The 17,556-nt window shown below is 30.9% G+C and overlaps 1 protein-coding gene across 1 annotated transcript in view; it reads left to right on the top strand.

Annotated features, from left to right (window-relative positions):
* The window catches only part of LOC108910799 (dihydropyrimidinase), a 54,018-nt gene that overhangs the window by 28,396 nt on the left and 8,066 nt on the right, over window positions 1-17,556 (top strand). The window contains exons 2-4 of the mRNA XM_018715527.2: window positions 3,770-4,049; window positions 6,952-7,367; window positions 12,189-12,421. Of these exons, the coding sequence (XP_018571043.1) occupies window positions 3,770-4,049; window positions 6,952-7,367; window positions 12,189-12,421 (929 nt within the window). The remainder of the gene's footprint in view (window positions 1-3,769; window positions 4,050-6,951; window positions 7,368-12,188; window positions 12,422-17,556) is intronic.

Here is a 17,556-nt window from a genome sequence, read left to right as displayed (position 1 = left end):
CCACCACCATTTTCGGTGCACGCACGACACCGAATCCAATTTTCGCGCACTCGTTGGAAAACACCTCAAGGAAAATAAATAGTGGTACGCAAAAACACTCAGACATGGTCCAAATCCAGATACCAACTGAAGTGCGTATTGCTGGACAGCTTAGTACCTCGTATTAACCGCCGCGCCGTTGTCACATTGCTCGATATTAATTCGAATCGAATNGTCGTCCAAATAATCATACGTATTAAAAGTAAAATTCAATAATTTTTAAACGCACAAGTACAAAACAAACTACAACATATGCTCAAAATATCCACCACCATTTTCGGTGCACGCACGACACCGAATCCAATTTTCGCGCACTCGTTGGAAAACACCTCAAGGAAAATAAATAGTGGTACGCAAAAACACTCAGACATGGTCCAAATCCAGATACCAACTGAAGTGCGTATTGCTGGACAGCTTAGTACCTCGTATTAACCGCCGCGCCGTTGTCACATTGCTCGATATTAATTCGAATCGAATTTTAAATTTATTACAACGCTAATTATTTTTCAGAATTAAGCATAAAGAAGTTAAAAAAAGTTATAAACATTGTATTTTATGGTATTCTATACTCGCAGTTATGTCAATATTCCTTAATTAATCGAACTTTTGTACATCAAGTTGGAGATTTTGATAATTTTTTTTTCTCGGAAATGGTTGAGTTTCGGACCCATGTCATATAAGTTTTTTTTTGTTTATTTTAATGTATTCTATCGTTTGTTAAAATTAAGGCAGTCAAACTTCTATCACCCTGTATATTGGTTGATATTGGATATTGGTTATCGGTGTATATTGCTTTTAGAAGGACACTTGTGACACTTTTCAGAACAAGTACTTGTCTATACATTTTCAGTCAAAAATAAAGTTATGGCATTGAAGAAAATAAAAAAAGTCCTCCTACAAAGTGTGTGGTTCACATCGTTCAATTTACTGGTTAGGGTTCTTGTACTCATACATATGTATTGTGGGAAAATTGTCATTAAATAACTTGTTTACAGTTTGGTGTTCTCTTTAGTCATGCCAAAGCAAAATAGCACATGATTCAGTGTGCTTGTTAGATGTATATCCCGCAATGCTTATTTTATATAACAAACTCACACAGTCTGGTACCTTGCAGACGTACAATCGATAAATTTTGCGTGTTTGCTATGACAAGACTTTTTCATTTTAGCTGAAATATTGGAGGAAATGAAATTCAGTTAAATTCATCGAAACACGAAATGTCTAATCTAAGGTTTATGGAAATAAATTTAAGTAGTGCAATATTTTGTGTATTTGTAGTCGGTGCGCTTTTGCCACGCTATGGTCTGTCTATAATTAGAATATATTAAATGCAAGAAAGCAAAGTTTTATACATAAAGTTATTATTAGAAAATACAGTAAATTTAGGAAAATTCTTAAAATAAATTTCGAGGTAAATTTAGAATCGAGTATATTAGCATAAAATAAGTACCTAGTTCAATGTTAATAGATACAAGAAAATACTTAAATTGAAAATAAAAATGTCTCCGGTAAGATTTACAAACATAACAAAACAGAGTAAAGGATTTAAATGTTGAAATAAATTGGATACCTACTGTTTCTTAATAGGTCCATAACGGGTACCTGGTTGATTCTATACTATATATTTAATTAATTAAGGCAGGTGTTACAGTTATTAATTGTCTCAGTAGGGAAAGTTTAGAAAAAAATTATTGCACCTGTCGTGTACATACAACGTTTCAAAGCAAATAAGTACTACTAGCTTCCATAATTGGATTACGACTACTTAAAAAAACTTATAGCGACTAATAGTATAAAAAAATATAGAGACTGGAATAGAATCTATTAAATTTTTAAACATTAGCTTTTAAGTAGGTAAACTAATTAAATAAAACTAACCAAATGCAATAACTCCATATTATATATATAAATCAATTTTGATCCTAATAGTATTTGTTAATAATTAATTAGCGTCAATTCTGACGATCTATAGCTAGAAATGTATTTTATACTTATAAACATAAGCAAAAGTTAGTTTTGGATTTTTCATATATTATTTTTACTGTTTCTTAGAATTTCATTGGTATATGGTTTGATAAGTTTATTTTCTAATAATAAGAGACATATGGCCATAAGATTATTCCATAAACATGTGTGGAACTTATTATTTGCTTAAAACGAATAATCTTTTACTACCACGTTAGACTTATGGTATCCTCTTTGTCATATCTCTATTAATATTAGAAGAATGAGATTTAGATTTATTAAAGGTCTGGACACACATTGATGAGACGAGTGCAGGAGGCTTGCGAAACGAGAGTCTAATTCTAGAGAGCATTCTATCCAAATATGCGAAAATTAGTGCTTTAAAAAAATTCAATTCGCTTTGTTTCTAATTTTTTTATATTTACTTATTTTCATTAAACCAAAAGTAGGTACAGAAAACGCTCAAAAACGTTTCTTTACATGTGTGAATGGTGTGCTCACGCACGTCACTTGAGAGCAAGATTGGCGAAATCATGACATATTGGCATGGATATGCAAATTTCTGTTGTACCCGATAGTCCAGAGCTGTTTCAGCCCAAATATCTTCACATTTTAATATGACGGTTAACGTTTCTTACGATTTTACACTTGAGACAATCTTTAAGATTGCGATCACATTTAGATCCTACATACTTAATCTGACTAAACACAATTCATACGAAATGTAAATGTGGAAATTAGGTACATGTTTTAGGTTTTACGTACACTTAAATTATCTTTTTATATATATTATAGCTGCCGTGGTGTGAGTGTAGTACAAATTTGTACTACATTCATACACGTTTGAGTTGGTCTCAGGTGACGTCATGCGCAGACAAGACGAAATCGAGCCAGCTGACGAGCACACCATACTATTTTCACACCACATCTACATAAAATATATGTTATTCTGCTATCTTTATCTAGGTGTCAAAATATAAATGAAAACCCTATAAAAATTATTATTGCTTTATGAAATCCTAATCTTTATGATTTTTTTCGTACCCTAAATATAGCAGCATAATCAAAGATTATTTTATTTATTATTTTTTACATAATTTATATAAATTAACATTTGTTCTAATAGAATATTCATTAATAATTGTGTAAAACTTATTTTTAAATATTGTTTATTGAGTTTCTGTAAATAGATTTATGTTCCTAATCTATTAGCAATATGTTTATAATGAAATTAAAACATATAAATAAATATTTCAGTTCCACTTGTTAGTTGATATTTACACTTCTTAAAAGGCATACACATCCTTCCTGTCTGTCGTTAATTTTGTGCAAATGCATATAACATCATGAATCATGAGTAAAAATATGATCGATGACAAATATACGTATTTACTGTACTTTTAATAAAGTATATAAAAATGGACATGTAAATAACATTTACATAACATAATATAATAACATTTACATAACAAGCTGTTTTTATTATAATTCAAATTCATTTTTGTCTAAACAGGATATGTCCACTTAAAGGACAAATAAAGGGTTGTAGTTAAAAATTACCTGCATTAGTAAGTTTTGTTAAAAAATATCAAAGAACAATACATGATATAAAAAAGTACAAGAAAAATATAAAGTGAAATAAACATACAAGATAAAATTAGACATGCTGCAAACTGCTTAGTCACGGGTAAACTTATTACAATTTAAATTAGATTTTATAAAATAAACAAAAAAATGTATACTTAAGACTACTTTTTATTTTCAGAGCTCACAAAATCGACTTTTAATCAAAAACGGTAAAGTGGTCAGTGATGAGGAAATCACCGATGAAGACATTTACGTTGAAGATGGCATCATCAAGCAGATTGGAAAGAATCTCATCATTCCAGGAGGAACCAGGGTGATCGATGCCAGAGGCAAGTATGTGTTGCCCGGTGGTATTGATCCTCACACTCACTTTGAATTTGAATTCATGGGCACCAAAAGTGTCGATGATTTCTACAATGGAACAAAAGCAGCTGTAGCTGGTGGTACCACAATGATCAGTAAGTAGACGACGATATTTATTTGCTTCAATATTAGTGTGATATTATGTAGGTTCTCAGACATACAGGGTGATTTATTTGAACATGGTAAAAATAAAATGGATAGTTTTCCACCAAAAAAAGAAATACCGTAAAGTAAAAGATTCACAAAAGATTCATATGAATATTTGCTTAAGATTATATAGGATAGGAACACTTAGTAAAAATGTTCCAGTTTCAACACAGTAGTCGGAATTGGCGAATAAGAAATTGTTGTTTGTGATCAATGTTGTTCCGTTGCTCACAGATTATATTTATGGCATTATTGTTTATGTCTGCTTGTACTAGATCTCGTTCACTATTAATTAGTTGAATGTATAACAAATTAGTCATATATCCCCAGTATAAGATCTGAATCCTAGAAGTTAAATCACCACAGCCTAATCCAAACAGTTATATAACATTCAGTACCAAAAGCCATGAACTTCTTTGTTAAAACACGGAAGTGCTTCATTGTACCTGAACCGTCTGCTTCCATAAAGCAAACCTTATATTTTAAGGATCTGTGCCTGTGCATATGAGGCCTGCTGGTAAATCATGGGATCATGTTATGGTACAGCCCTAAGATTTATCAAAAACTTCATTGTTAGTAAGTGATCGTAAAACTTAACATTTTTATGGTACTATGATAATTCCTAATATCGTCTTCCACAGTCTAGTCCATTAAAAAATATTGCATGTTTTGTACATTCCAAGAATCATCCACAAACTTCCCTTATGTGCTAAATGGTATGAATGAAAACGACTTTTGCGCAAAATTCTCCCCTTTTTACTGGAAAATTTGTACATACATTCATATTTTCCTGTTCAATACCATTAGTAGATCACAATAATATGAACCATAACAACTATACAGAAGTTTGACTGCCTTAATTTTAACAGACAATAGAATACATTAACATAAACAAAAAACCTTATATGATCCAAAACTCAACCATTTCCGAGAAAAATATTATCATAATCTTCATCTTGATGTACAAAAGTTCGATTAATTAAGGAATATTGACATAATTGTGTGCATAGAATACCATAAAATACAATATTTATCACTTTTTGAACTTCTTTATGCTTAATTCTAAAAAATAGTTAGCGTTGTAATAAATTTAAAATTCGATAAAATTCATATCGAGCAATGTGACAACGGCGCGGCGGATAACACGAGATACTAAACTGTCCAGCAATACGCAATTCAGTTGGTATCTGGAATTGGACCTTGCTTGAGTGTTTTTTGCGCACCACTATTTCCTTTTCTTGAGGTGTTTTTCAGCAAGTGCGCGAAAATTGGATTTGGAGGTGTCGTGCGTGCATCGAAAATAGTGATGGGCATTTGGAGCATACGAATATGTTGTAGTTTGTTTTGTACTTGTGAGTTCAAAAATTACTGAATTTTGCTTTTCGGTAAATACCTACCTAAATTATTTTTAATATGTATGATTATTTGGATGACGTGAATCTTTTGGTACTTTAATTACATATATTTCAAATTCATAATTTGGTTAGAAGTTAAGTTCCTATTTTAAAAGATTCATAATTACTAAAAAAATCGAGCTAAAATTTAAGCACACTATCTTTATACTACAAAATCGATACATTTTATTTTATATATTTAAAAACTGGAAAACAATTGTCTTGAAATTTACTAAATGTTTCACAATACTTAATTGTTTACATTTTTTCCGTAGGACAAGTCTGCCGCGTCCACACGTGGAATGCATTAACTGTGTAGCGTTAGGTTAAGCGTTGTTGTCACGTTGTGATAAAACTTCCCAATACTAATACTCGCTGTATTTTGAAAACTGTTAATCTTACGCCTCCGTAATATACAACTTTTTTGTTCATTTATGATTACTCTATCTCATGCTGAAGTAATGGCAGTCAAACTTCTGACACCCTATATGTTGGACCAAACACTTTCTTTTCAGAAACTTGTTCTATTACTTATATGTGTACAAGGATTTTTTAAATTTTAAAGCTCCATATCTAAACATATTTTATGTTATTTCAAATTATTGTTTCTCAAATTGTACAATTTCTTTTGGCAATTTAATGTTGAAATATGCTGAACTGTATAAATATTACTCGGTATTAAGGTACCAATGAGCAAGTTCATGAACAGAGGTAATAAGAGCTGACCCAAAATAGTGGGTGTGTTGACAAGTTGAAACTGAAGTATAGCACAGCTTATGAAACTGAAGTGAAAATCCACTGCAGTTTGTATTGCTTTTATATTGTTGTAATATGGAATTTTGTTAATTTTTACAAAAAATTGATTGCGGTAAAGTTACTAGAATTTTGGGATTGGGAATTTTGTACTCTGTGTGTGGTACCAAATGCCAAAAAATACCAGGAAATTCTTGATGAATCATTACTACCAGGTATGACAAGATGATATCTAAATGGAAACTCTATAGTCTTCAACAGGATGGTGTGTCGTGATCAATGAAATAATAGTTTGGAGATAATGAAGTGAGAGTCTTTTCCCACCCTAGTTTTAAGGGCTCGTATTCTTGAGGAATAAAAGTTGCCCATCTTACACTTTTGCATCAGTCTTATTTAACATGGTACTTGCCAACCAAGTCATTGAATTAAAAAATTAAACAAAACATATGGGAATATCGAAGAACATACATATGATAAATGTCTTTGTGATCTTTCTCAATCTATCACCTGACTATTATTGAATAGTATTTCAGAGACATTACAATGGGATATTTTACAGGTGATTATGCATGTTAGGCTAATATATCTTTAAACTATTGTCAAGTTCTAACAAATTACCCAGAATGAATGAAATCAACTAAATCGATAAATGTAACTTACCTATTTAATTGCCTGTTACTATAAAAACCATGAATTTTTACAGTTGATTTTGTGTTTCCCAAGAAGGGCGAATCTCTTATTGATGCTTATTATGAATACCGACAGAAAGCAGACGGTAAAGTGTGCTGTGACTATAGTCTCCACGTCTGCCTGCCCTATTGGTCAGAACAAGTAAAGAAGGAAATGGAAATACTATGCAAGGAGCATGGTGTTAATTCCTTCAAGATGTTTATGGCCTACGATTTTATGTTAAATGACGCCGAACTCTACAGTGCTTTTGATCAGTGCCAAAAATTAGGAGCTCTCGCACAAGTGCATGCAGAGAATGGGCTTGTGATTGCAAAGAATGCAGAAAAACTATTGGCCAAAGGTATTACGGGACCAGAAGGACACGAGTTGTCCAGACCTGAAGAGGTTGAAGCTGAAGCAGTTAACAGGGCCTGCGTCATTGCGAAACAGGTCAGTCTGTTAGATAAGCAATAGTGCATGTTATACTGCAACCCTACATAGTATTAAAATTTATTTACCTACCCTGTTCTAAAGTTAACAATAATTAAATTTTATAACTGCAGCAATATTTTTTTTCACATACATATAATCATTTTCAATTAACCGAATTCATTATTCAAAATTATATCTAGATACTCAGGGACACATTAAAAATTCATTTAAATTAGGCAAATTATAATGCAAATTAATTCTTTTCCAAGGTAAAATTTTGTAAATTGTTAAAATTAATTTGGCCAAACAATTTTTATTCCTTAATAAATTCAATTTAACGAGTAAGATTAATTTTAAGCATTTGGCAATAAATTAAAGATAATTGAAATTTCTAAGTAATAATAATAATTTCTATAAATTCTCACCAGCATCACCTATCTAGGTATGCTATCGTTCAGAACTTTTTTTAACTATTTTTGAATATACCTTATTTGTACCTTACATGGAAACTAAATTAGAATAAAAATTTATTTTCATTGCTATTTTTTTTTAATAAATACGGTTACATTGGTCAGGGTCATTCACATAACATTTTAACCCCTTTATCATTTTTACTTTTCCATCTAGAAAATAATGGCAGACCACAGTATTAAAAAAATTTCTTGTAATATAAATGAAATATATTGAGTTACAACAATATTTTGGTTTACTTCCTGATTCTGCACATACTAGTAGCCATGTAACCACTGCATTAGTATATTTTCCACTCTTAAATTTACCGAACAAGTTTTTAAGTTCTCTCTATTAAGAAANTTTATTTTCATTGCTAATTTTTTTGAATAAATACGGTTACATTGGTCAGGCCATTCACATAACATTCTAACCCCTTTATCTTTTTTACTTTTCCATCTAGAAAATAATGGCAAAGACCACAGTTTTAAAAAAATTTCTTGCAATATCAATGAAATACCTATATTGAACTTCAACAATATGTTGGTTTACTTGCTGATTCTGCACATACTAGTAGCCATGTAACCACTGCATTAGTATATTTTCCACTCTTAAATTTACCGAACAAGTTTTTAAGTTCTCTCTATTAAGAAAAAATATCTTACTACAAAAAATGTTTTATATACCGTTGACAGACATACAAACCAAATACTTTTTTCGTAACGCCATGTTACCCACTTTATTAATAGTACTCTATTCAATATTTTCTTTCTTAGGTCATATAAATTATTAAAATTTTCTTTGTGTACTTTATCTTTCAAAATCTGTCATAGAAAGATCATCTACATTGAGATTAAATTAGGACTTCTTGCAGATCTTTAAAATTACAAGAAAACTTTAATAAAAAAATATCCTTATTTAGAACACCTTTTATAATACGAGGTTTGTTCAAAAAGTACCTAACGGGAATTGTTATTTTTCTCAGAAAATATTTATTCTTCAATTTTTATCCTATTCCCTACAAAGTAGTCCCCCGTGTGATATTATATACGAGTACTTATGCCTATGTAGTTTTCAGTTTGAGAAACTCTGGTGATATCGCCTTGAGCACGGTTTGCGATTTTGCCTTTATCTCATCTGTTGTTGAAAAATGTTGTCCTTTGAGTGTCCTTTTGAGTTTAGAAAATAGGAAAAAGTCACAGGGGTCATGTCCGAAGAATAGGGTGTTGTGTTTCGCCAATAACTGTTGGATATGCAAAGTGGTATGTGCCAATATGTTGTCGTGGAACAAAATCCACGAGTTGTCTCTTTGTGTTATTGTCTTCTCCTGCTTCACGCAAATTGCTCAAAACTTGTACTTGTTGTTAACTGTACAGCAGTAAAAATTCGAGACGAATTATTCCATTATAGCTGAAGAAAACTGTTAGAAGGACCTTCACATTTGACCAGATTTTGCCTCATCTTCAATGTCTTCTTAGGCTTCCTGAAAATATTTGTACCATTGATAAATTAGTGGCTGTGATATTCTCTGTACTTAATTCTGTTTTTAACACAAAATATCGGACATATCTCTGACCTGACATTTCACCACACAAAAAATCGACAAAAACACTGAGATATGTCTTACTCATGCGCTCGCTAAACACAAATTAATCGTGGCAGCTGCCTAAAAATTGACAGGTATGCGTCTGACAGGGCTACCAATACACAAATGAAAGTCAACTCGATAGACAAGATACAACACGTGTAATTTAAAAATTCCGGTTACTTTTTGACAAAAACCTCGTATAAATTTTTTTTCTTAAAATTATATTTAAAGATTTGTTGAATAACTTCGGAAAAACATAAATGTGTGCTGGTTTCATGGCAATTTTGACTTTGTCCATTGTGGAAGCCCAGTAAATAAACCAATAAAATTTTGTACAATACCATCAAAGCAAATATATGTTATGTATATATCATGATAATTAAAAAATGGAAATGATTCTAAAATCACAGTCAACAAACATATTTCTTTGAAGAAGGAAAATTTAATAAAACTGATCTTTATCGTGCATGTTGTCCTAGACAGAAATGTAAATAATATAAGAAGGGTAACATGTTATGTGAAGGACCCTGTACAAGACTTCATTTGAAGAGAATTTGGGAAATTTGTTTGAATTGCTAACAACTTAAAGTACCTATTCAAGAACTAGTATTAAAAAATAAAAAATATATACATACATAGTTTAAAAAACTCAATCTAAATTAAATTTGTTGAAATATAAATAATTTGCTTTTGTTTATTTAGGTATTAAACTTATCTTCATGACAAAAATATTTTTATTGTGAAAATACGTGCATAACAATAAAATCCTTATCTTTTTCAAATCGGTTTGCTCTCAGGTTTAGTTATTAAAATTCTTTATAATTTCATAAATATAGTATTTTTTTACTACATTATTAATGTTTTTACTCGCTCTTGCCGAATATTTTATATATCTATCTAAATGTTTAATGGAACTACTCATACTTTATATCAGTAGGTGTAGGTAGTATAAATTGTGATAAATTGTTTTTCCCTACAATAGCAATTGCCACAGAATTATTTTTTATGAAGGAAATTACAAATACTCATATCAAAAGTTATAGACAAAAAGTATTAGCAGCAACTGAAAAATTATTGGAACCAACCTATCACAAATATTGAACGTAATTAAGAATTCAAATTTAAATTATTTAAAGGAATTGTTTTTTACTTTTAGTTTTAATTTTTGCTTGACAAGTGAGTATTCATTCTGTAGAATAGAGTGTCTGCTTTATATACCATTATTCTTTAAGTTCTTTAAGCTGCTTGCTGGAGAATGTCATTTTGGGCTAATGATTTTCAGAGTTGCACTAGAGAGCAAACTTGTATCTCTTGGCTATTCTGTAATTAAGTAAAGAGTAAATATGGAGATGCAGGACATTCCAGAATTAATGAGACACAGAATAGCTATCTGAGAGACTGCAAAGTATTAATATTTAATCAAACTTACTTTGGTCGGAAGGTTGACATTGAGATAGATACAGAGGAATACACAGGGACAAAAATCACAATTTTTCTATTAATTGTTTGACGTAACATTTTTTAAAGTATTGATAAAAAATTGAAATTTATTTAACAGCAACAATTTCACTGGTGTTATAGTGCCTTAATTTCATCAGATTACGATTTTGACATTGTCAGTTCACAGGCGTCCATGGCAATTGTTGATGCTTTAGAGCGAGAGACATATCTCTCAACAACCATTAATAACTCAGTATTTTGTTGGTTAAGTGCTTTCTTCTTATTTCTGTGGTTAGGTTCTATTCAAGTCCCATAGCACCACGGTTTTATCAGGCATATTGTCCGTCCCACTGTTCAAACCTATTCAGCAAGAAGCTTTGTTCTTTTAATTAAGTCTAAAAGCTTCTCTGCCAAAACTTATCTCAGCTCCTTGAGACCCAAAAAGGGTTTTCCCAGGAGCATCATTCTGCTACGTGCAAATTCTCAAGATATACAGAGAAGTTTAATCCGCTAAGTCACATCCTGAGCAAACCGGACTATATATAAGCCGTAGCCTGTCCTGTATACATGTTTCCTAAAGTAAAAGTGTCCCATTATAAGTCCCATCACTTTCCTGAGCCGTATTCTATTCAAGCTCAGCAACTTATTTATTCTTTTCTGCACAGGACACTTCATACGTTCTTTCATATGGCTTTGCCCTGGTTTTGCAGCTTAATATTTCCTATGTTGTGACTCATTCATTCATTTGCCCAAAGCCCACCTGACCACACTGAGATGTTCATCCGCTTTCTCATTTCCTTCTAGGTTTGAGTCCAGATGTTCCTGCACCCATTCCTCTAGCCATTTTGGCGCCATCCGTAAACTATACTATGGGAAGAGCCTATTTTTCCAGGGGTACCTATAGTATATGCCATTTAAAGAAATTAAAGAATCTTTTTATGTAATCATAATGAAGAGATATGAATCTTTAATTGAAACTGTCAAATACCTGAGGGCAAAAAAGATAAAGGTGGATGAATATATCAGAGCATAAGTGAATCTATTAAAATACTATTTGTCCTACAAAAAACCTTTGGCAATTTTTAAATAACTAACTTATGAACTACCTTAGTTACTACAAAAAAAAAAAAACTTGAGTCTTGTATATCTCTTAATGTCAACTTTTAAATTAAAGTAAATTAAGTTAAATTATAATATTTTGGTGCCTATTTAGAGTTGTTGTATATCTTATTAATTGTGGGATGCCCCAGTTAATACATTAAACCATTAAAATGATAAATTGTTAGCCCTGATGGACTAAATAGTAAACAATTATTTATGTCCTTTTTCTTTTTTTTTTATTTTAAGTTGTGTGGTTATAGGTAGATAATCCGTTGTATGTAGTGCATGTGATGAGTAAATCAGCTGCAGAAATTTTAGATCAAGCATGCAAACGTGGTACCCGAGTGTATGGTGAGACATTAGTAGCAGCTCTTGGTACAGATGGTTCTCATTACAAACACGAATGCTTCCATCACTCGGCCGGCCACGTCCTTAGTCCTCCTCTAAGACCGGACCCCACAACACCTTTAAGTTTAATGAATTTCTTAGCACAGTAAGTCTTTTCTTTGTTTTGTTTGTTTTGTTTGCACTGTTGAATTGCATCCCGAATAACCCCTTCTGTGTGGCAACTACGATTTCCAATTTACTAACCCATCAAAGTTCTCGTACTCCTTTACATAATTTTAAATATAGGTAAATGCTCCACTTTATTTGGCACACATTACATCAGAAAAGTCTGGAGAGATTATCAGTACAAAACGCTCCAGCGGTCAGAAGGTATTTGGAGAGATCGAAGCTTCTTCTGTAGGCATTACCGGAGAACCCCTTAATGCCAACATGATCACTTCACCACCAATTCGTTCTAATACTGACTCATCCCGACTTTTGGCTTTGTTGTCATCGTAAGTGTGAATTAACCACTAACATTTTGTATATAGAATTAAACAACTCATTTTACGAATATATTAATTCCATCTGCTAGATTCAAAACTCAGGTTATTCAAGCTTTAACACTTTTTAGTAACAAACTATAGAATACGAATTTCTTATAAGTTAGAAAATGGCAACATAAAAAAAAGTCAACTAAATAATTTTATTAATATAATAGTTAGTGGTTAATATGGTAATATAAAAGAAGTCAATGAAAACATGTTTTTGCAATAAAAAATTTCCCTTAGTCATAGGCGTTGATATTTTACAATTGCTGTAGGTTAGCAATGTAATTAAGCCATATTAGTTCAAGAGCTGGTAACGCATGTTTCATGAAGTGTTTGATGCATCTTAAAATTTTTTAATTCTGGTATCTATGGGATACCAAGCTGGAAGACCTGTGTTGGCTTGACCCAACCCGGGACACCTGGCANAGGACACTTCATATGTTCTTTCATATGGCTTTGCCCTGGTTTTGCAGCTTAATATTTCCTATGTTGTGACTCATTCATTCATTTGCCCAAAGCCCACCTGACCACACTGAGATGTTCATCCGCTTTCTCATTTCCTTCTAGGTTTGAGTCCAGATGTTCCTGCACCCATTCCTCTAGCCATTTTGGCGCCATCCGTAAACTATACTATGGGAAGAGCCTATTTTTCCAGGGGTACCTATAGTATATGCCATTTAAAGAAATTAAAGAATCTTTTTATGTAATCATAATGAAGAGATATGAATCTTTAATTGAAACTGTCAAATACCTGAGGGCAAAAAAGATAAAGGTGGATGAATATATCAGAGCATAAGTGAATCTATTAAAATACTATTTGTCCTACAAAAAACCTTTGGCAATTTTTAAATAACTAACTTATGAACTACCTTAGTTACTACAAAAAAAAAAAAACTTGAGTCTTGTATATCTCTTAATGTCAACTTTTAAATTAAAGTAAATTAAGTTAAATTATAATATTTTGGTGCCTATTTAGAGTTGTTGTATATCTTATTAATTGTGGGATGCCCCAGTTAATACATTAAACCATTAAAATGATAAATTGTTAGCCCTGATGGACTAAATAGTAAACAATTATTTATGTCCTTTTTCTTTTTTTTTTATTTTAAGTTGTGTGGTTATAGGTAGATAATCCGTTGTATGTAGTGCATGTGATGAGTAAATCAGCTGCAGAAATTTTAGATCAAGCATGCAAACGTGGTACCCGAGTGTATGGTGAGACATTAGTAGCAGCTCTTGGTACAGATGGTTCTCATTACAAACACGAATGCTTCCATCACTCGGCCGGCCACGTCCTTAGTCCTCCTCTAAGACCGGACCCCACAACACCTTTAAGTTTAATGAATTTCTTAGCACAGTAAGTCTTTTCTTTGTTTTGTTTGTTTTGTTTGCACTGTTGAATTGCATCCCGAATAACCCCTTCTGTGTGGCAACTACGATTTCCAATTTACTAACCCATCAAAGTTCTCGTACTCCTTTACATAATTTTAAATATAGGTAAATGCTCCACTTTATTTGGCACACATTACATCAGAAAAGTCTGGAGAGATTATCAGTACAAAACGCTCCAGCGGTCAGAAGGTATTTGGAGAGATCGAAGCTTCTTCTGTAGGCATTACCGGAGAACCCCTTAATGCCAACATGATCACTTCACCACCAATTCGTTCTAATACTGACTCATCCCGACTTTTGGCTTTGTTGTCATCGTAAGTGTGAATTAACCACTAACATTTTGTATATAGAATTAAACAACTCATTTTACGAATATATTAATTCCATCTGCTAGATTCAAAACTCAGGTTATTCAAGCTTTAACACTTTTTAGTAACAAACTATAGAATACGAATTTCTTATAAGTTAGAAAATGGCAACATAAAAAAAAGTCAACTAAATAATTTTATTAATATAATAGTTAGTGGTTAATATGGTAATATAAAAGAAGTCAATGAAAACATGTTTTTGCAATAAAAATTTTCCCTTAGTCATAGGCGTTGATATTTTACAATTGCTGTAGGTTAGCAATGTAATTAAGCCATATCTACAGTTATTCAGGGCGTAACTTTGAAGGGGGTCATATTGGTTCAGAGTCTACCCTATACATATACCTATTTAAAAACACATTACTTTTTTTCAATAGGATACTGTAACCTCAAACAACCACACTTTCCAAGAGCACATAGCCAACTGGAATTTTGTATAAGTGCATGTTGATTTCATGTCACACAGATATTTTAACAATGAAGACACTCAAACACACCATATCATCACTAACAAACACTAAAATAAAAAAAATTATAATGTACATTTATACTATACAAAACATTGCACACAATTCCACTTTGAATTTTGTCACGTCAGATGGGATATTATGTAATATACCTAAACTAGATGTTGAAGGTCATTGACACTGAGATTCACAAATTAAACATAGTGCTTCAAAATAATAGTAAAAGACACTTTTTAGTAAAAATATGAAATGATTGCCCTACTTAAAGTTATACCCTGCATGTATCAAAAACGTTTTTTGGTTGTAAATACTTAATAATATAATTTACTTCAAGTTAGTATAATTATATTAACCTTTCCTGTCAATGAGGTGAACTGGTGATCTCATTTTAATTTATACCTATTAATTATAACCCACTTTTTTTAAATATGTTTAGTAATACTAAATTTAGAAATACCCATTGTATTCACAGCTGAAGAATTTTATTAGACATTTAAAAAACCAGAAATAACTACAGACATATTTAAAACTTTAGATTTACTTAAGAATAAGAAGGTACGCTTTCTGGCTAACCAGTTAAAAAAACGGTTTTGTAAATCTTCATTATACAAAGGTATTAAAGAGGACATGAGGAAAAGAAAGCACACACAAAATTGGTTTTGTCCTTCAAAATTAAAATTTCAATTCTATTTTATAGGAACGAACAATCCTATCGATTCTTACAATAGAGCTACCTACTAAAAACCTTAATTTCCTTATAATGATAAAGAAATTAGGGATAGCATTTTAACAGAATGATGACTTCACCAGCTTATTTTGCAATTTGTCAGGAACTGCAAATTTAATTATGTAAATTAAAGTACCTAAATACATTATATTTACTACTTGACCCCTTTTGCCATATTTCAGTTGGTTCACATATTAAAGAGATATTAGAAGAATTTTTATGTATCTTTTGGTTTATATTGTGTAAGAAAATAAGTAATACATTCTTTGAAATATCTGAAATTAGTACCTATACACAGCTTCCTAAATTCGATGCTCTTAGTTACATAATATGGCAATTTTTTTAATTCTATATACCTACCTACTTGTACCTAATATAAACTGATTTCAAAAGTTGTCATCATACATGTATTGTGACGTGTATAAATCTCCAGATGTTTCCTTTAGAAAAGTTCAAATGTAAAGTACCTAATATGCATCATAGCGTTTAAATCATGTAATTTCATAAAACATATATCATTCAACATACAGAGTGTATACACATTCTATTTCTGTCTTAAAAGGAAAGCTTTTGTGCACACATTTACAAGAACTTTTTAAAATTAACTCCTGACTTATTTTGTGACATTAGTTGTATCATAGTTGGATGAGCATTTTATATATAGTATAAGGCAAACATTTTTAATACCTACTTTATTACATTTACTGCAGTAACTTAGGTACAGTGTACTAAAATTTAGTAACATTACTTTTATTAATCAACAAGAATTATTATTAATTATTTTTATCTATTTTATTTGCAAAAAATTGATCTGAGGATCAAAAACATTTTTGTTATTTTTACATAAGCCATTTATAGCAAAAACAAATATACACAGGTAAACCCAATTTATAGATATACAAGCCATTAACTAAAACAGAAAACAAATTAAATTCAAATATTTTTTTATTAAATATGTAGACCTTAAACCAGGTTGCAGAGGATGCCAGTAACTTGTACAAGTTACTAAAATCAAATATTGGATTTTAATATTTATGATAAACAAGGGCCTGGACAAGGGGGAGCAGCTGCCCCCTCTAGAAATTCGAAAATAGTACAAAAATTCTTTCAGCTAAGAAAATATATTGGAAATTTTTAATAAAATATTTTATATACGTAAACTTTAATTTTGAAAACTAATACACTAGGTACTTATTTTTTTTTTTCAAAAAAATTGTAAAAAATCAGTATAAATATTTATTGACAAGAGAATGAAAAAATATAAAATTTTATGCTAAAACGTAATACATTTTCATATTTTAAAAATTTAGCTTTAAATTAAAAAAAAAAATCAATTTTTATCTATCGGAATCAGAATAAAAGTTTGCGGTGCAACTAAAGCTATATATGTAACGTACCAATTTTATATAGGGGGAATGAAAAATAGAAGAACAGAAGAATAAAAACCTGGCTGAGAAATATACTATGGTACAAAATCGTCTCAATGGCCTAGCAATGATGAGTATACACAGAAAGCTTATTTTTGACAACCATGAAGATTTTATTAATAAAGTGGACGACAAATTTTCAAAAAATCCGAAAAGATTATGTTCTACCTAATTTTCGTTGAATTTCTTTATTTTTTTAGATATTTATATATTTTTGTTTTTTTTTGTATTAAAAAGGTTTTATTAAAAATATTTCTATAAAAAATTAATTCACTGTACCTATTTTTACCTATAATTTATNTCTTTTTAAATTTAGAAAAAAAAAGAATCAGAAATAGTATAATTATTGTAATAAATTAAAATATATCT

Source organism: Anoplophora glabripennis, unplaced genomic scaffold (assembly GCF_000390285.2).
Source record: "Anoplophora glabripennis isolate ALB-LARVAE unplaced genomic scaffold, Agla_2.0 scaffold380, whole genome shotgun sequence".
Classification (NCBI taxonomy): domain Eukaryota; kingdom Metazoa; phylum Arthropoda; class Insecta; order Coleoptera; family Cerambycidae; genus Anoplophora; species Anoplophora glabripennis.
This window is presented reverse-complemented; position numbering and strand designations above follow the sequence as displayed.